The sequence below is a fragment of the Leopardus geoffroyi genome, chromosome E1 (genome assembly GCF_018350155.1).
Source record: "Leopardus geoffroyi isolate Oge1 chromosome E1, O.geoffroyi_Oge1_pat1.0, whole genome shotgun sequence".
In the NCBI taxonomy this organism is placed as follows: Eukaryota; Metazoa; Chordata; class Mammalia; order Carnivora; family Felidae; genus Leopardus; species Leopardus geoffroyi.
The window spans coordinates 55,934,030-55,953,159 of NC_059330.1; the positions used below are offsets into that span (position 1 = coordinate 55,934,030).

A 19,130-nucleotide genomic window follows, 5' to 3' on the forward strand; every position below is an offset into this window, starting at 1 on the left:
CTGGCCCCACCACCTGATCTCGAGCGTCACGTGGTCATAGTTTACTCACACTCCCCCTCCCCTCCGAGCTTCGCCTGCATCACAAACAAGCTGAAGACTACAATTCCCAGAAGGCAATGCTCCTTCAATCGGCCTTTCTCTACGCTAGTGGAAGGATGTATTCTGGAGTTTGTAGTCTCCCAAAACGTAGGCCTGGGTTGACTCCCTTTATTGCTTGACTCAGCGGCCTGCGCGTTCCCCACTCCCCATCCCGTCTTCAAAGAGACCCAGAATGAACAGCTGAACACGTCACAGGGGAATTTATCATAAAGGCCCTGAGCTCATAGGGGTATAGGAATCTAAACCTGGTGTGGGGAATGCTGAACAGCCACTTGCTGGCGCATCTTTATTCACTCAACATTTATGGAGCCCTGAGTCTGACTTTGCCCCGGATTAGGGTAGTCCCTAGCCTCGTAAATGAGTGCAGGACCCAGTTCCAGGACATGGTGGCGGGCTGGAAGAGAGGAGCCAGGAAAAACTTCCATCCATGTCTTGAAGTCAGACCCACACTCTCCGAGTTGGGGGTGAGAATGTACGTGCGGGGGGAGAGCTCGATGCCCGGACCTGACGCCTCCGCCAAACCCACCTTCTGAGCGGTAGCCACCCCACCTCCTGGCCGCCTCCACCGAGCTGGCCTCGCGGTGGCGCTGCTACTCCTGGAATGTTCTAGCTTACAGTCGGGCCAGCCCAGCAGCGTCCCAGCTGGAAGATTTAAACAAGACAGTAATTAAATGGAACTAGGCATAAAGCGAGACCGGCAGCCCCATTATATGGCTTACAAAAGAGAGCTGACTCATCTCAGCTTAGGACCCAGCACTGGGCGGCGTCCACTGGGCAGCTGCAGTTATTATGTAAACTACCCCCACCTCTGAGTGGATCTTAAGGAGGAATCAGGGGGGTCTCACTCCTCACGTGGCGGTGCATCATTAATCTTACAGGATCAGAGTTTGATTTTATTTTTTTGAAGGTTTATTTTTGAGAGAGAGAGAGAGATAGAGAGAATCCCAAGCAGGCCCCGCGCTGTCAGCATAGAACCTGATTGCCAGGCTTGATCCCATGAATTGTGAGATCATGACCTGAGCCAAAATCAGCTGTGGGAAGCTCAACTGACTGAGCCACCGAGGTGCCCCTGGCCTTCTGTGAAGACTTGTGCAGAAGCAGGTGGGACTTTGCAGGACACGTGCATGAATCACTGCATGATGGACATGATATACTCTGCCCTAGTAGTTAAATTAATTTTGGCACATATAGTCTATGCAGCTGTTTAAAAAAAAAAAAAATTGAAGGCAAATTCTATGTGCAGATACAGAAAGATTGCCAGTTTGTTAAGTACAAACTGGTGTATAATCACTTCTCGGCCTTTTGGCTAAGATCAAGTCTAAGTACAAACTGGGTGTGTAAATATGCTTCAAAAAAAAAAAAAAAAAGCTTCTGCTTGTATTTAAATTAGGATCTAGATCTAGATCTAAAATTTCTGGAAAGAACCACCGGGCATTGTTTTTGGATTACCCCACTGAGGCACGGGTCTGGGGAATTGGGCAGGCTGGTGACTCTGTGCATTTGTTGTCTACTTCCTTGTAATATTTAATTGTTTGTTGTGCACATTCTAAATATTAATAACAAATTTCAAAAAGAAAGTGAAATCCACCCAGTAAAGGGTATGCAAGAATGGCAGCTTTGAGGACCATAAAAGGGAAGGTGGGGAACCAGTACAGTCCCATCCCCCCACCCTTTGCAGAACTTGATTGGTCACAGAGGCAATTGGAGGTTTTGTGGGGCCTAAAGCTTTTGGAGGCCTTGCTTAAAGAACTAAAATACACAATCCTGAAAACACAGTATGTGGCCATGGTTAGGCCTCTGGACAAGAGAGGAAATGTGTTGAAGAGGAAGTCAGAGTGGAGAAGAGATAGCAGGCTTAGTTGAGTCCAGCTTCAATGTTTGACTTTTCCAAATTTAATGAAAACATATGACCACGAGGCGCCCAGCTGGCTTGGTCAGTAGCGCGTGTGACGCTTGGTTCTCGGGGTTGTGAATTCGAGTCCCACGTTAGGTGTGGAGATCGCTTAGAAACAAAATCTTTAAAAATAGATAAAATATTTAAAAATAATAATAATAAAATAAATGCATGACATGTGAACATAGTGTTAGAATCTCCCAACTGTGAAAGGGGCCAGTGGTTTCCAGCACCCATGCTGGGGGGCTCGAGGGCAATTCATTGCTGAACCAAGTCAGCAGCAAAGTGCCCCGTGTCTGGGCCCAAGTCTCAGAACTCAGACTTCTGCCTTCGAGTCCACACAGGCTCTGCTTGTTTCCAGAAATGATCGCTCTTTGCTGAGCTGTAATCCCTCCTGATCTCCAGCGAGGAGGAGCTTTTTTTTTTTTCCCCCAGAGGGAAGCTTCTTGAGTGGTGCGCTAAGCTAGGGCCCAAGTATGCCTGACATACTGCTCCCTTCGCCCCAGGACAACCCCGTGGTGGCCGGTCACCTCTGAAGGCCCAGAAAGCATCATGCAGTTGCCCTAGTGAGCAGGACAGATCCTATTTGTTCTGAATAAATAATCATTCTTTATACGTGCCACGACATTACAAAGTTTGGGGAGCAGTTTACCAGATGGTGGTTTTCTTTTTCTTTCTTTCTTCCTTTCTTTCTTTCTTTCTTTCTTTTTCTTTCTTTCTCTTTCTTTCTTTCTTTCTTTCTCTTTCTTTCTTTGTTTGTTTCTTTCTTTGTTTGTTTGTTTCTTTCTTTCTTTCCTTTTTTTTTTTTACCCCCGACCCCATAGTAGGAAATACATCTTAGGAACATCTGGGTGGCTCAGTCGGTTGACTTTGGCTCAGGTCATGATCTCAAGGTTCACGAGTTCAAGCCCCTCATCAGACTCGCTGCTGTTAGCACAGAGCCTGCTTTGGAGCCTCGGTCCCCAACCCCCCACCCCCCTCCCTCCCTCTCTCATGCTCTCTCTCAAAAATTAAAAAAAAAGAAATACATTTTATATCAGGACAGAAGTACACACAGATGTATATTTTATAAGTGCAGCTGGAAGAGGAAAACCTGTTTGGGTCTGAAAGAGTAAAAATCAGCTCAGACTAAAACAGAAAAGAGCAGCCCAGCAGTCAGGCTGGGAGGAGAGACACAGATAAAGCCTACAGCAAAGCTAGCAGAAAACATGGTTTTTGCCCAAGGTCATGCAGCTGTTATAAGACAGCTTGATGATCCCTCTCTGTGACTGCTGCATCCTTATCAGGGATACCCCTAGACAGGCTTTGCAATTTCCAACAATTAGTGGGCATGCCCCAGATCTAAGCTGCAGGGGGAGCGGCAGAGAAAGAGGAGAGAGAGAATCCCAAGTACGATTCTCACCATCAGCCCATGAAACCCAGCTTACGTGGGACTTGATTCCCCGAACTGTGAGATCATGACCTGAGCTGAAAGCAAGAGCCAGACGCTTAACCAGCTGAGCCAGCCACGCACCCTCACTGGGCTCCTGGCTGAAGACAGCTGGGTTGGGTAGGTGGGTAACCAATTTCCCAGAACAAATCTTAATGCTATTAAAATTTATCTAAAAATTGCTTAAGCATCTTATCATGAATGCTATCTACCCCCTTCCCCCAGGAGACAGAATTACATCAGCTAAAAACAAAAAAACAAAAAGCAAAACTCTGGTTTTCCCTAGACCAGCTTTGGGACAATTTAAATTTGTATGATTTGATGTACTCTGAAACTTTCTATTTTATTTTGTAATTTTAAAAAAAATTGCTTGGCGCCTAGGTGGCTCAGTCCGTTAAACGCTGACTTTGACTCAGGTCATGATCTCACAGTTCCTGAGTTCGAGCCCTACCTCGGGCTCTGTGCCAACAGCTCAGAGCCTGGAGCCTGCTTCAGATTCTGTGTCTCCCTCTTTCTCTACCCCTCCCCTGCTTGTGCTCTGTCTCTTTCTCAAAAATAAATAAACATTAAAAAATATTTTTTAGGGGTGCCTGGGTGGCTCAGTCGGCTGAGCGTCGACTTCAGCTCAGGTCATGATCTTGCGGTCCGTGAGTTCGAGCCCCGCATTGGGCTCTGTGCTGACAGCTCAGAGCTTGGAGCCTGCTTTGGATTCTGTGTCTCCCTCTCTCTGCACCACCCCCCCCACCCATGCTCTGTCTCTCTCTCTCTCTCTCTCTCTGTGAAAAATAAACTTAAAAATTAAAAAAAAAATTTAAGTTAAAAAATGCTAATTGTTATGCATTAAATTGATTATGCAATCTTCAGCTTGAGAACCCCTGTTTCAGAAGAAAGGATGAGGGTGGGGGTGGGTGGGATGGGAGGAGGAGAGAAGGCAAGGGGAGCTTTGGAGTTGAGGATGGCAACCCCCACCCCCACCACTGTGGGGACCTGCATTCTCCCCACTCCTGAAGCTGATACTGTCTCATATTTAGGATTCCCAAATCTGTATGCTAAAGTGTTGCATCGGGGTGATTTAGGTAAGTCTCAGCCTCTTTGTAAAACTGAGCAGCTGTTTAGATATCACCTTGTTTCTTCACTCTTTGTGTGGTGGCTGACTCAGACTGAGAGGCATTTCTCCTCTCTCAGCCAAGAGGGTAGACAAGCCTTCTTGTTCCCAGGGTGGGTGGGCTTATGGGTTCTCTAACAGATGTTCTCAGTGCTGGCTGAGCCCAGAAGTTCCCACATCCTTCTAAGAAAAAAAAGGCCCACTGTGTGCAGCTGGGGCCGGAAGGGCTGGAGGGCGGGAGAGGGTAAATGGCTGGACCCGCAGAGGGGACGGGGTACTTCCCAGAGCCCAGGGACAGAAGCAGAATTTGGGGGATCCTCTAGCGGTAACCCACTTGCCTTGCTCCCGTTTGGCAGTCCCAAGAGGTGGGGTGTGGCTGCCGAGAGCAGGGGTGCTGGACGACGAGAACTGTGGTTTGGGTTGTGTCAAGGGGTCCAGTCCGGAGACGAACCACAGCAGCTATGGGACCAGAGAGCGTTTACTGTGAAGAAGTAAAACAGGCATAAAGCTAGTCGTGTCGCTGGAGAGTTAGGTAGCGAGGTAACTGAAAAGGTTAAGCAAAGGATGCCAAGGTGTCCGGAAGTGCTCGAAGCTGCCACCGCTGGCGAAGAAGACTTCCCTCGATGTTGGGGTGCCCGGAGCCCCCAGGAAGTGCCATTTCCCTCTCCTCCTAGAGCCCTGCAGGCCCTCTAGCGCCCCCTGTTGGCAGAGCCCCGCGAGGAGATGCCGGACAAATGTGGCCCCTAGAGCCCCAACCCCAGCATCCGGAAGCCCAATGTAGAGGGTGAGCGTCATGGGCTGAATTGTGTCCTCCCCAGATTCATATGTTGCAATCTTAGCCCCTAGTACCGCAGAACATGACCTTAAGTGGAGTGGCAGTAGGGTTGTTGCAGATGTAATTCGTTAAGATGAGGTAATTAGGGTGGGCTCTAATTCAGTATGACTGTTGTCCTTATAAAAAGGGGAAGTTTCTTCACAGGGAGAAGGCCATGTGAAGACAAAGGCTTCTACAAGCCAAGAATTGCCAAATAGTGTCAACAAACTGCCAGAAAACAGCGGCCTTGTTCATAGATTCTCTGTCACAGCCTCAGAGGGCACTAAATCTGCCAAGACCTTGGTTTCGAACGCTGGCCTTCAGAACGGTGAGACAACAGTTTCTGTCGTTTAAGCCACTTACTTTGTGATACTTTGCTCTGGCAGACTACTACCGTGGGTTTGGAGCAGAAAGACAGCAACTGGGCACCATCCCCGACCCTCGCTTGGCCCAGGGGAGAGAAGGCTCGCCATGCAAGGACCACTTGGGCTCAGACAGTGGGCGTCTCAAGTGCCATCCGTGTGGAGAGAAGATTCCCACCCCACGGAGAAGCTCTCCTATCCAGCAGACAAAGGACCAAGGACAAAGACCACCCACCATCCTTCCAAGCGTGCCTGAGGTTGGATATCTTACCCTCTTGGCAAAGGGCAGCTCATAATCAAATTTTATTTGATTTAGGAAAAATACTGACGGTTCTCGTACCTGAGTGTTATCGAATAAATCCATGCTTGATATGCCAGGTTTTTTTTACTCCGACAGTTGTCAACTTTCAAACAAGCCAGTGAGAGAAAGACTCCTGGTGACCTTCAGCTTTCAGCCACCTGCTGCTGGTTGGGTGGCCACGATGTCGGAGTGGCAGGTGCCACATGAGGGGCTGGTGATGTGGAACCGAGCTATTCCGGGCGCATCATTTTGCCTGTGGGTATTTCAGTAACACAAGCTCCTCCATCAGAAGGCAGAGCCAGGGCTTGGCTGGGGCTATTTCTGGTTGCTATGGAGATGAGCCCCACCCCAGGTTCCCCGTCCAGACCTCCCTGCTCTGTCAAGTTCAGTTTCCCCAGACGCAGCTGTAAGGCCTATTCTGAGCAGTTCCTGCTATGGCAGTGTTTACCTAAGCCTCCCGCTGTCCGTTCCCACTTCTGTGCCTCCAAAGCCCTGGAAAGACATGGGCGTCACCTCTGAAGGTGTCCCCACCCCGACAATGAGGAGCCACGCCTGGAGGGACCCCTCTGATGGGGGGGACTCAGGGAGAAGAGCAACCAAGAGAGGCTGTTGCAGATGTGGGCCCCTCCCTCCTATTCTGGGTGCTCTTTCCCAGAGCTGGCGAGGTTCCTCTCCTTCCTCCTGGAAAGATGCGAGGTGGGGCATTCATAGTCCCTCTCATCTGCTTTTCCCTCCTTAAGCCCACTTCTCACCTAAATAACAGAGTGATTTTATTTTATTTCATTATTAAAAAATAACTTTATTTTTAAATGTTTCTTTAGTTTTGAGAGACAGCGAGCATAAGCAGGGAAGGGGCAGAGAGAGACGGGGACAGAGGATCCGAAGTGGGCTCTGTGCTGACAGCAGAGAGCCCGATGCGGGGGTCAAACTCATAAGCTGTGAGATCCTGACCTGAGCCGAGGTTGGACGCTTAACCGACTGAACCACCCAAGCGCCCCATGAGTGATTTTAGACTTTCAAATCTGATTGCATCAGTTTCTCAACGTGACACCCTGACTTGGCCTCCCATCGCTCCTAGCAAAAGTCTAGAATCCTCCTGACCAGGCTCTGCCATGTCAGACCTGGCTGGTCTACCTCATCCTGTTCCCTACCCTTATTACACTCCCTGCCGGGAGAGCTCAGTCCAGGCCCCGCCCACACCTGCCCTCTTTGTCCTTGGCCCACAGGCCTCAACTGTCCCTCGAGGAAGGTCATCCCTGGAAATGCCCCTCCCCAGCCCTATTAGGGTCCCTTCTCATGGCCACTGTCCTTTTCTTTCTTTCTTTTTTTTTCTTTTCTTTTTTTTTTTTTTTTTTCCTGTCTCTGGGAAACGTGTTTTGTTCTGTTTTGTTTCATCGTGCTGTAGGGGAGACAGAACTTTCCCTCTGCCTCCATAGGGTCTCTAGCTGGACCTGAGAATCAAGTTGACATCAGACAGATTAACAGGAGAAAAGGCAGCAGATTTGATTTTTCCATGTAGGCGGGAGCCTTCACAGGAAAAAGAAGACCCCAAAACTTAGGCCCAAGTGCTCATATACTAGGTTGAATGAAGAGGAGTAATTTTGGCAGAGAAGGCCAAAGGAAGTTACGAGTTATTTTAACAAGGCTGGTTTGTACAGATGTCTCTAGGCCTCAACATCCCCTCCCTGGTGATAAGAATGTTTTTTTTTTCCTGGTTTGAGAGAGCATCTTTCACGTGGGAGTTTTATCTTCTCTTTTCAGGAAGAAAGGGGGAGGTCAGAATGCCTTTCCTGTGTCTGCTGTTTTTGGAGTCTCCTTAGCACAGGAGGCGTGTTCTGACCCCCGTCAGTGGTAAAATACCCATAAACTGTACTGTTTGGGGGGGGCGGCGCCTGGCTGGCTCAGTTGGAAGAGCATGTGACTCTTGATCTCTGGGTCCTGAGTTCGAGCGCCACGTTGCGGGTAGAGTTTACTTTAAAAGAAATTTACTGTTTTAACCATTCTAGGGCGCGATTTGGTGGCGTTCAGTACATTGTTAGGCAGCCATCATCACCATCCATCTCCAGAACCTTGGCATTGTCCTGAACTGAAATTCTGTCCCCAGTAAACGCCGACTCCCTACTTCCCCTCCCCCGCCCCTTTCTGTCTCTGCGAATTTGCCTGTTGTAGGAACCCCATATAAATAGAATCATAGGGGCGCCTGGGTGGCGCAGTCGGTTAAGCGTCCGACTTCAGCCAGGTCACGATCTCGCGGTCCGTGAGTTCGAGCCCCGCGTCGGGCTCTGGGCTGATGGCTCAGAGCCTGGAGCCTGTTTCTGATTCTGTGTCTCCCTCTCTCTCTGCCCCTCCCCCGTTCATGCTCTGTCTCTCTCTGTCCCCAAAATAAATAAACGTTGAAAAAAAAAAATTTATAAATAGAATCATATAAGATTTCTCCTTCTGCTTTTGGTTCATTTCACTTAGTGTAACGTCCTCAAGTTTCATCCTTGTCGTAGCAAGTGTCAGAATTTCCTTCCTTTTGAAGGCTGAATAAGAGTCCACTATATGTCAATACCGCATTTTGATTATCCATTCATCCCTCGATGGACACTTGGATGGCTTCCACCATTTGGTTATTGTGAAAAAGTGTTAGGGATATGGGTGTGTAAGTTTCTGGTCAAGTCCCTGTGTTCAGTTCTTTTGGGCGTCTCCTGAGAGGCGGGGCTGTGCCCTTGTATTCACAAACAATTATCGTTTGTGAGGTTCCTATGAGGACAGGGGCACCTCTGTTTAGGTCACTCACCCCTGTCTCCCTAGCACTGAGCACAGCGCCCCACACTGAATAAATACTGTTAAGTGAGCGAAAGTTTCCAATCTTAGCGACTGGGACATGATGTAGTGTCCTGGCAAACTTAGGTCTGGGCTAACCTTAGCTCCTGAGGAACAGATCTGGGGATCTCCGAAGGATTCACACATCTTCTAAGAACATTGATTTTATTTGGTTATACTGGGGAATAACACAACATTAACTATTACTACGACAACAACACTTACTGAAATCTCGCGGTGCCAGGACTTGTACCAAACGCTTTCCCTAAATTATCTCTTTTCATTTCCAACATAATGCTGTGCAGTTCCACTCATCCCTATGTTACAAGTGAGGAAACCCAGGCACGGAGGGGCTAAAGTACCTGCCCGATACCTACAGTTAAGAAATGGCTGAAGGAAAGTTTTTAGCCAAAACTTTCTGATTCCAAAACTCACGCCCAAAAACATTCTCACTGCTGGGGCAGAAAAGCATTGCTTTTGTGTGTGTGTGTGTGTGTGTGTTTTGCTTTGTTTTGTTTTAAAGTTTAATTTATTTTGGGGTGCCTGGGTGGCTCAGTCGGTTAAATGTCTGACTTCAGCCTGGGGCCATGATCTCGTGGTTAATGGGTTCGAGCCCTGCATCAGGCTCTGTGCTGATAGCGCGGAGCCTGGAGCCTGCTTCAGATTCTGTTTCCATCACTCTGCCCCTCCCCTGCTCGCACTCTGTCTCTTTCTCTCTCAAATATAAAATAAAACAAAAATAATAAAAAAAAAATAAAGTTTATTTTGAGAGAGAGGAAGACAGAGCATGAGCAGGGGAGGGGCAGAGAGACAGAATCCCAAGCAGGCTCCACACTGTCCGTGAAGAGCCCGAAGTGGGGATCAAACCCACCACCCGTGAGATCGTGACCTGAGCCAAAACCAAGATGCTTAACAGACGGAGCCACCCACGTATGCCTTGTTTTGTTTTTCATTTGTCTGTTTGTTTTAATTTTTTTTAATGTGTATTTATTTCTGAGAGAGACAGAGTGAGAGTGGAGGAGGGGCAGAGAGAGAGGGAGACAGAATCCGAAGCAGGCTCCAGGCTCTGAGCTGTCAGCACAGAGCCTGATGTGGGGCTCGAACTCAGGAACTGAGAGATCATGACCTGAGGGGAAGTCGGGCACTTAACCAACTGAGCCATCCAGGCACCTCTGTTTGTTTGTTTGTTTGTTTGTTTGTTTAAGTAGGCTTTACACCCAGCTCACACACTAGCTAGACCTGAGCTGAGATCAAGAGTCGGATGCTTAACTGACTGAGCCACCCAGGCGCCCCAAGCATTGCTTTTTATATTAAAGCAAAATAGGAGATCTTACCGAGTAAAATTCAAAATTTGAATGTCTTTTAAAGATAAAGTACACAGAATACCAAAGCGGACTTCCTGCCTGCCTCAGTGCTCTGCTCCGAGTACCTCTGAGCCGTGTAACCCCAGCTCCTTCTCTGAGGGCCCTGGGGAAGAAGGTTGCGGGCTCCGCCCTGGGGGGAAGCCCCTGAGGACCTCCCAGGGCCTCCTGCAGTTCCTACGAATCTTCTGGAAGATGCGGCCCTGCAGCGGGTGAGTGTCCTCATGTTCCACGTTTACATCAAATGAGAGTGTTTAGCCCCAGTCCCCGTCCAGCCTCACCCGGGGCCTGGGAGGAGGGGAGGTGAAAGAAGGCACTTCTGTGAGTGTTCCTTGGGAGGAGGGGGATGAGAAAGGAGGGGAGAGGGTGGTGAGCCTCTCTCCTCCTGGACTGTGGGGAGGGGGCAGGAGACGAACACAAAGGAGTAAGGTTGCAAGGCGGCTGCCAAGACAGTGCGATGCTTAAGGCCACTGCTCAGTCGGTTGTTTGGAACTCCGGAGCTCATTTTCCCACAGAAACAAAGCTCAAGTGGAGCTCAAGGTTGGCTCCCCGCCTGGCCCAAAGGAGCCAAGATTTAATAGCAACACAGCCTCAGAAGACCCTTCACACTCTCTTCCAGCGCCGGTGACCGGCAGGGGCTCTGGCGGGAGCCTGGAGACCACAGGCCCTTGGGGAAGCTCTGCCAAGGGCTCTGGCAGCCGTGGGAACTGGGGCATCGGGAGGGCAGTTCTTCAATAGGGGACAGTGCTGGGAAGCACGGTGTGTGTGTGTGTGTGCGCGCGTGTGTGTGAGGTGTGTGTGTGTGTGTGTGTGTGTGTGTGTGTGTGTGTTTACATATTTCTAAGCACAGGACATACCTAAACCATGAAACATGGGGCTGGTGACCTGGACTGGGTGGCCTTGGGCAGCGCCTGCCGGTCTCTGTGCCTCAGTTACTTTTCATCTGGGGAAAAAAAAAAAAAAGGTAGAAGGTTTGGACTAGATTGGTGGTTTTCTAACTTTTTCTTTTGTGTGTAAGTTTATTTTGAGAGAAAGAGAAAAGAAAAAGAATACGCAGGGAAGGAGCAGAGAGAGAGAGAGAGAGGGAGAGAGGGAGAGAGGGAGAGAGAATCCCAAGCAGGCTCCTGTCAGCACGGAGCCTAATGCAGGGCTTGAACTCATGAACCGTGAGATAATGACCTGAGCGGAAGTCAGACACTTAACCAACTGAGCCACCCAGGCACCCATCTAACATTTTTTTTTTTTCAACGTTTATTTTTGGGACAGAGAGAGACAGAGCATGAACGGGGGAGGGGCAGAGAGAGAGGGAGACACAGAATCGGAAACAGGCTCCAGGCTCCGAGCCATCAGCCCAGAGCCTGATGCGGGGCTCGAACTCACAGACCGCGAGATCGTGACCTGACTGAAGTCGGACGCTTAACCGACTGCGCCACCCAGGCGCCCCTAACATTTTTTTTTTTTTTAACAGGTTCCCTTTTTGAGGAAACTCGATGAAGTATGTACCATCTGCTCTGATTAAAGTGTTGGCAGGGGGGCGCCTGGGTGGCGCAGTCGGTTAAGCGTCCGACTTCAGCCAGGTCACGATCTCGCGGTCCGTGAGTTTGAGCCCCGCGTCGGGCTCTGGGCTGATGGCTCGGAGCCTGGAGCCTGTTTCCGATTCTGTGTCTCCCTCTCTCTCTGCCCCTCCCCCGTTCATGCTCTGTCTCTCTCTGTCCCAAAAAATAAATAAACGTTGAAAAAAAAAATTAAAATAAAATGAGAATACATTATAAAAAAAAAAAAATAAAAAAAATAAAGTGTTGGCAGGGACGGTGAGGGGCTGGCCCCCTGGCTTACTCCTCCTGCTCTGTGAGCCTGCCCTGCCTCAGTGTACTTCCTCGGAGCTCGAGATCTCAGAGAATCTCATGCAGGCGCCAGCCCTCCAGCGCGAGCATCACCCCAGAGTCTCGGAGGAAGTGCATGGTTGCAGATAACGCTCCAGATGGGATGACACTGCAACCTGGAGCCAGCCCCTTGCCAGCTGTGCAGTCCGGTGAGCCAATCCCCTGCTCTGAGCTGTCAAGCTGTACATACTGGGATTTGGCGTTCAGGTGCACAAAGTTCCATGAGTTCTGCAAGTTGGGAATCGCTTCGCAAGTGGCGGGGACTGCTGTGGCTGCGGACTTGGCTAGTCAGGCCTGAATTCCAACCAGGCAGCACCAGTCCTGCGCAGGGGCCTCCGCTGCGTAGCTCACAGTCTGTGACATGCCAGGGTCCTGCAGAGTCAGGTACCCGAGGGGAGTGTGTGGGGAGGGAAGCGCCAAGCTGGGGGAGGAAGAACTGAGAGCACGGGGTGGGGGGTGGGGCTCTGTGAAAGGTAGGAGGCTTGCAGCTGGTAAGGGGACTGGAGCAGGCAGCCATCTGTCCATGTTTGTGACGGTGACAGGAGCAGCCTTCCCCATTCTGGTGAGCTGGGGGCCCTGGCTGCCAAGGAAACCGTTTGAGAACACAAAGCACCAGGAGCAAGGGGGCCCCACCCGGAAAAACAACATCCTGGCTGCTGGGGCAGAAGCAGAGCTCCGAAGGAGGGGCTATTTTTAGCTGCTGAGGGAGGCAGGCAGCAGACAGGACTTGTATGGCCTTGCTGTCTGGCTGCATAACTCACCCATTGTCCCGTCTGACCTTGGGCTAGCGCCGGAGAGGCCTCAGTCTGCCCCTGTCCTCCAGGCATGGAGGTTCACCTGGACCAAGGAGAACCCAGGGAGGAGGGGCTGGCCTGGAGACACGCCTCCTGGCTCCAGGAACAAGCTGAACTCAAATATTCTCTGGGAGCTAGCTGAACTCGGAATGGATATCCAGGACCAGGCTGAAGGTCCTGGGGTAGCAGTGGGGCACTGGACCTTCCTGGGAGAGAAGCAAATAGTCTGCGGGGGCTTCGGGTCTGGGTCTCCCCAGCGTGGAGCCCTGTTCCGGCCACAGGGCTGGGTGGGTGTGGAGAGGTGAGGCGGATTCCGGAGGAGGACAGAGACCCCTTTATTGTAGAAGTTCTCGCCTCCAGCCACACCCTGGGGCCTTCTCGGCCACAAGCCTCCCCGACTGAGAAGGTGGGTGTGTGTGAAAGAGGCTCTAGGTCTCAAACGTTCTTGCCCACACCCAGGAGCGGTGCCCTGCTCTGGGCAGTGTGCTGTCTGTGTTTAACCCTGGGCACAGACACCACGGGCAGGGCCAGGATCGGGCTGTGGCTTCAAGGGATGAAAATAGCTGGCGAGAACCAGGCCACAAAGCCCTCAGGCAGCCAGAATGACTGGAGGGGTCGGCCCCCCTCAGAAGAAGCCACCTCTAGCTGCCCCTGCCCAGAACTAGGGAATCGGCTGCCCCTCCTGCTGGGCCAGGGCTCTCCCCACCAACAGGAACACTGGCCCCTTGCCATTCAAGACCAGCTCTCGAAAGATGAAAAGTCCTAGGAATTCTCGGTGGGTGGAGAGAAGGATAGAGAAAGGAGTCATTCATTCAACACATGTTTATTCAGCACCTAGTATGTGCCAGGCACTGTCCTAGGAACGTGGAAAAAGAAGGGTTGGGGTAGCCTGGATCTGTCCCAGCTCTGGCTTTCTGTCCCAGAAACAAGGCCCATAGGGAGACAGGGTCTGAGGGCACTTCCAGGGGCCTGGGGGGAAGGCCAAGTATACGGAAGGTGAGGCCTCCAGGGAGGAGAAGCCTGGGGATGTGGGGGACCACAAGGTGCATTCACTGGGGCAAGATGGGGGTGCAGAGAAGCAAGCTTCCCAGGAGCTGGGACACGGCAGGAGGCCCCCATGCCCCCCTGCATCACCTCCTCTTCAGCACAGATATGCAGGATTTCTTCAGGGGCCCCATCTGCAGATGGGCATCCACACTCTCCAGGAAGAAGGCAGGCTTTAGCCTGCGAGTGAAGAGCCCTGCAAAATGGCTGTCCAGGCGGCTTTGGAAGGGGTCAATGGAGGAGGACAGGGAGCTGCTCCGGCGGGCCCGGGAGGCCTTCAACCTCCGAAGAAGGTTCATCTTGCCATCCCGCACAGCATAGAAGGCCAGGGCTCGGTCGGCATATTCTAGGCAGATCCCGACGGTGGGCGAGAACGGGTGGGGCAGGGGCGCCTCCAGCCCGTGGAACCAGACAGAGAAGCTGCGTCCGTTCCACTGCAGGCAGCAGGAGTGGGCATTGCGGCCGAGCCGGCCCCGGTCATAGGGCTCTTGTGGGGAGAAGTCTTCGGCCATGACCCCCACGCTGACCCAGCCTTCAATGATCTCTACCTCCCAATAGTAGGTGCCCCGGTCCAGGGCACCCTCACCCAGCACCTGCTCGCAGTGGGTGAAGCGAGTGGGTGACTCGGGGTAGTTGATGGGACACAGCACCCTCTTTACACCTTTGGTTCCAAACAGCTGCAGGTACTTGTCTGCCGTGTCGCTGTCCAGGTCCACGATGTAGGCAACTGCTCCCATGGATGGGAGAGAGACGCAGGGCTCAGGGCCAGGCTCAGGTGGGACAGCCCCTCCCCTAGGTGCGCACCTCCCCTCCTTAGCAGCCAGCGCGACTCAGCCCTGCTACAGAGCACGGAGAGTGAGCTGACCTAGTTCACCCTAAGAATGAGGGAGGAGAGTCCAAGCCTTCCTGTGCTAGAGCCCAGCCCAGCAGCCTCGCGAGGGCCCAGCGTGAGCAGAGGGGAGAGCCCAGGCGTCTACTTACACTTGAGGAAGTAGTCCCTGGGAGCCTCACTCTCCAAGTGGTTGGTGCTATCGGGGTCTTGGGACTCAGCATCGGCTGCAGAAGAGGAGACAGTGGGGGAGGGGTTCTCCCCAGCTGTTTGTGGCTGGGCAGCTGTGCCACGTGCTCCCCCTCTGAACCTGGGACCGAAATCCCTCTCCCTTTCCTTCCTCCCAGCATCCCAAGCTCCCTGGGGACAGGCACGCCCCCCAAATATGGCAGGCACTCTGTGTTCCCCGAGCAAGCCAGGTCCCCGGGGTCGGGCCCCCTGCTCCACCTCCTCCCTGCCCAGGCCTCAGCCACTAGAGGGCAGGCCAGGAGAAGCCCCCTCAACCCCCCAGGCTGTGTGTGGCCAAAGGGGCGGACTGGTCATCCCTGCGCGGTGGCCCCATTCACTGGTAGGAGTTGGGTCCCCACCCTGCACCAGGCACAACACTGTTTCCATCCTCCACTCCTGAATGGGTACCAGGCCTGGGGGCCTGGGTGGGGACGCTGGGGCAGGGTGAATCACTCGGGGGGCGTGGGGCACCCACCTTCTGTGCCCAGCCCCCGCAGCTGCTCCCACTGGCTGGCACAGGTGGCCGTTAGCAGCTCTCTCACCGCCCGCACGGCTTGGGATGATCTGGTGAAGCTGAGCTCCCTCGGGGGGCCGGGCCCAGGGCCGCACCCCTCCTCCAGGGCCAGCCTGAGTGCCAGGAGCTCCTGCGGCAAATCCGTGACTATTAAGGCCCTGTTGGCTACAGCACCTCTGGCCGGGATGAGACAGCCCTGCCGGGAGGACGGCGCAGCCCTGCAAGCCTCTCTCTCAGCTTCTTGCTGACCCCCCCACCCCCACCCCCCTCTGTGCCCTCTCAGGCCCGGAAGAACTGCCCTCACCTGCAGGAAGCTGACTGAGTCGGCTTCAGGGACCTGACTGAGGTTGTGGCGGGCCCGGCTGAGCCTGCTGCGCTGTTCCTCCTGCCGCCGCAGGTCCCCCTGGGAGCGGCCCAGCATGGTGGCCTCGCCCTCCTCGATGAAGCCCAGCACCTCCGTCTGGAACCCCTGCAGGATGGCTGCAGCCTCGGCGAACAGCCGGCTCACCCTCTCCCGCTCTGCGGCGGCGGCGCTCTGCACAGGGCCACACAGAGGCCAACGATGAGGGCGAGGGGAGCATTATCCTGGCCCCATCCTTCCCGGACCCCACCTTCCCACCCTGCCCTCTAGTGGGGACAGAGGGACTGGCCGGAGCTGCCCTGGACCTATGCTATATGCTAGCTCAGGGGAGCGGCTCATGCTCAGCGGGGCCAGGCAAGTCCGCGAGCACCGGCTTGTTTGGAGAGGACCACCCCATGCCGCGAGCTCGCACTGCATGGGGACCGGGTTAGGGTGGGGGCTGACCTTGATGAGGGCCACCGTGCGCCGGGACTGTGCAATGCAGGCGCCCAGCTCATCCATGCGGTCCTCCACAGCACTCAGGACTTTGGACTGCTCGGCCTGTGGAAGACATCCTTAATTAGCACGTGGGCTGGCAGAGGCCACAGGCCCACACTGGGGCACCAGGCCTTACCAAGGGGGAGAAGAGGGATGACCCGAGAGTGGTATTTGTGCATGGGGGGGGGGGAGGGGACGCTGAGAGTGGCTAGGATACCCCATAATAATGCCAGAGGTGCCTCAAGCCCAAGCTGGTGCCATTCCCAAGTGCCCGCGGAGAGCACAGGCTGGCTGGCTTGTGTCCCCTCTTTGACCAGTGGGCAAGTACAGGGCCATTCGGGCTCCTCAGTGTCGCTCACACTCACTGGAGAACTTCCTTCAGTGAGGAAGGCACAGAGAAAGAGAGCAGGGTAGGTGCTGCAGGAGAGGGCATTCAGCTGTCTTGGGGATCACGATCCCCAAAGAGTCTGTGCCCCCAATCCAGGTCTAAAAAATGGGGATTCCGGGCAAGTCCCCTGGGTCTTATGAGTCACTGCTCCAGGCAGGAGAGACGGAAAATCCCAAGGCCAGAGGCGCCAAGACCGGGCTGGAAGCCAAAGGAAACTGGGGGCGGAGGTAGCGGACCGATCGCGGCGCACATGCCCACACCACGGGCCCCCAGAACAGCTGGACAAGAGCGGTCTGTGTGCTCGGTCCACCCTCCGCCACACTCCTGTCGCCTGCCACACCCATCTAAACCCGGTGCCTCAGCCCAGGGCAAATCTGAGCTCGGACCGGCAAGGACCCGGCCTGGCGCAACAGCCGCGCTTCCGGAATCGGCCGGCCGGGACCACGCGGGCCTGGCTCTGCTCCCTCCTGCCTTAGATCCCCATCGGCCCAGGCCCGGGCTTCAGGCCCCCTGCTTCCCCTTCGTGTTCTTTTCGCGTTCACACTGGGCCCCCACAACCCCCATTCCCATCTCTAGCAGAACGTTCCACAGCGACTGGACGGATGACAGTGTCAGTACTGGAAAAAGACAGCAAAGAGCCTCAGGTTAGAGGAGGACATGAAGACCCTACCGGGAAAAGGGGTGGGTGGGGGGTGGGATCCAGGGCCCTCGGCGGGCTCGCGCGGCCCTCACCCGCCCCGGCGCGCCCCCGGTGCCCGTGCCCACCTCCTGGAGCGCGCGCTCCTGCTCCAGCGGCACGAGCTCGTGGCCCTGGTGCTCCTGGGCGGCGCAGGCCTCGCACAGGCACATGCGCTCCGCACGGCAGTAGCGCTCGAGCGGCCGCAGGTGGCGCGGGCACAGGCTCTCCTCCAGCCGGCGCAGCGGCGGCACTAGGCGGTGTCCGCGCAGCGCGGGGCTGCGCTCGTGCGGGCCCAAGTGCGCCGGGCAGAAGGAGGCGAGGCAGGAGAGGCAGGAGAGCGCGGCAGGCAGGGCGGCGCCCTCGGGGCACGCGTCGCAGCGCACCGGCTCTTCGCCACCGGGCCAGGGCTCGGGCGCGCAGGGAGCCGAAGGCTCCGGGGCGCTGGGCGGGGCGCTGGGCGACGCGGGCTCCGGGGCCGAGGCCGAGGCCGGGGCCGGGCCGGAGCCGGGCCCGGGCGCGGAGCCCGAGCCCTGGCGGAGCTGCAGCAGCTCGGACAGCGTGTGGTTCTTGCGGAGCTGCAGGCCGTCGGGGAAGGGCTCCTGGCACAGCGGGCAGCGGGCCGCGCCTCCGGGCCCGCCGGCGCCACCCGCGCCGCGGTGCGGCCAGAGCGCGCCCAGGCAGGCGAGGCAGAAGTTGTGGCCGCAGGGCAGCGTCACCGGCTCCCGGAGCGGCTCCAGGCAGATGGGGCAGCTGAAGGGCCCGCTGCCGTCCATAGCTCCGCGGCCGCCCGGGCACCGCCTGTTCTGCTCCCGCCTGGGAGGGACCCGGCCGGTCCGCGCTGCGGCGCCGCCCCCTGGGACCCAGGCCAAGGGTCCAGCCCCCTCCCGTCCTGGGCTCGGACCGCCCCCCAACGCCGCAGACCCGCCCGCGGGTCCCCGGACACAGGGCCCTGGCCTAGACTGCGCGGGCGGTCTTCGGCCCCGTGTGACCCCGCGGGGCTCCTGGGCGATCGCCCCTCCTGGTCGGAAGGGAGGGCGGCGGCGGGCAGAGAATGCGAGGGGGGCACCCTGGAAGGAAGCGGGGAAGGAGTTCACTCCTCCATTACCCCTCAACTCCCCCCAGGGCCAGGCCCCCTGGCTCCAGAGGGGTCTGGCGTTCCCACCGGACCAGCCAGCCCCTTCCCGCTCCAGACCTTGTCCGAGGCACTTGTTAGCAAAATTTCTGAGCTGCTGACTACAGAGAAAATGAACTGCTGATGTGTGCGTGTATTTGCCCCTTAGCGACTCTATTTACCCCTTGTGGGGAACTTGGGCTTTGAAAGGGGAAGTTGAGGTGACCCTCCAAGTCGCTTGTCTGCGGGAATTCAGTTCCCCTCCAGGGGACCCCCCGCGGGCAATTTGGTGTGCCTGGGATTAGGGGTGTTGGGACATTTGAGACTCATCCAGCCGTGCACTTCATGGTGTTTTAAATAAAACGGCAACAAATTAAAGTAGCACTGGCTTATAACCCAAAGTATAAAATAAACATCCATGAGTTCATACTGATATAAATAAATGACTGGGTAAATAAATGGGGGAGCATAGACAGATTTCCCATCCAGAATTCTAAATAATTTTTGTAGATACTCCAACATGGAGTGTAGCTTCCCACTCAAGTGTGGGTTGGGCATAGTGACTTTTTTTCGAAGGGAGCAAAAGAGTCACTTTACAGTAGTGAAGCCTGGTGAGCGTGACCTCGTTAGGTGATCAAGGTCACCACCA

At 54.6% G+C, this 19,130-nt stretch overlaps 1 protein-coding gene across 1 annotated transcript; it reads right to left on the reverse strand.

Annotated features, from left to right (window-relative positions):
* Positions 1–13,657: 13,657 nt before the first annotated feature.
* TRIM47 (tripartite motif containing 47) lies at positions 13,658–18,564 on the reverse strand. Its single transcript, XM_045489643.1, has 6 exons — positions 17,457–18,564; positions 16,271–16,366; positions 15,770–16,000; positions 15,427–15,595; positions 14,876–14,950; positions 13,658–14,621 (listed from the first exon to the last, which is right to left on the reverse strand). The coding sequence occupies exons 1-6, from the start codon at positions 18,141–18,143 to the stop codon at positions 13,981–13,983; spliced, it is 1,899 nt and encodes a 632-aa protein (XP_045345599.1). The 5' UTR covers positions 18,144–18,564; the 3' UTR covers positions 13,658–13,980.
* Positions 18,565–19,130: the final 566 nt, after the last annotated feature.

What these genes read in the sequence shown, in the direction of transcription:
- TRIM47 (XM_045489643.1), bottom strand. Translation starts at nt 18,143, where the DNA reads ATGGACGGCAGCGGGCCCTTCAGCTGCCCCATCTGCCTGGAGCCGCTC. An exon ending in GCACGGTGGCCCTCATCAAG is followed by an intron (nt 16,001 to 16,270) that starts GTCAGCCCCCAC and finishes GGCCCTGTGCAG; the next exon opens with AGCGCCGCCGCCGCAGAGCG. An exon ending in CAGGGACTACTTCCTCAAGT is followed by an intron (nt 14,622 to 14,875) that starts GTAAGTAGACGC and finishes CCATGGGAGCAG; the next exon opens with TTGCCTACATCGTGGACCTG.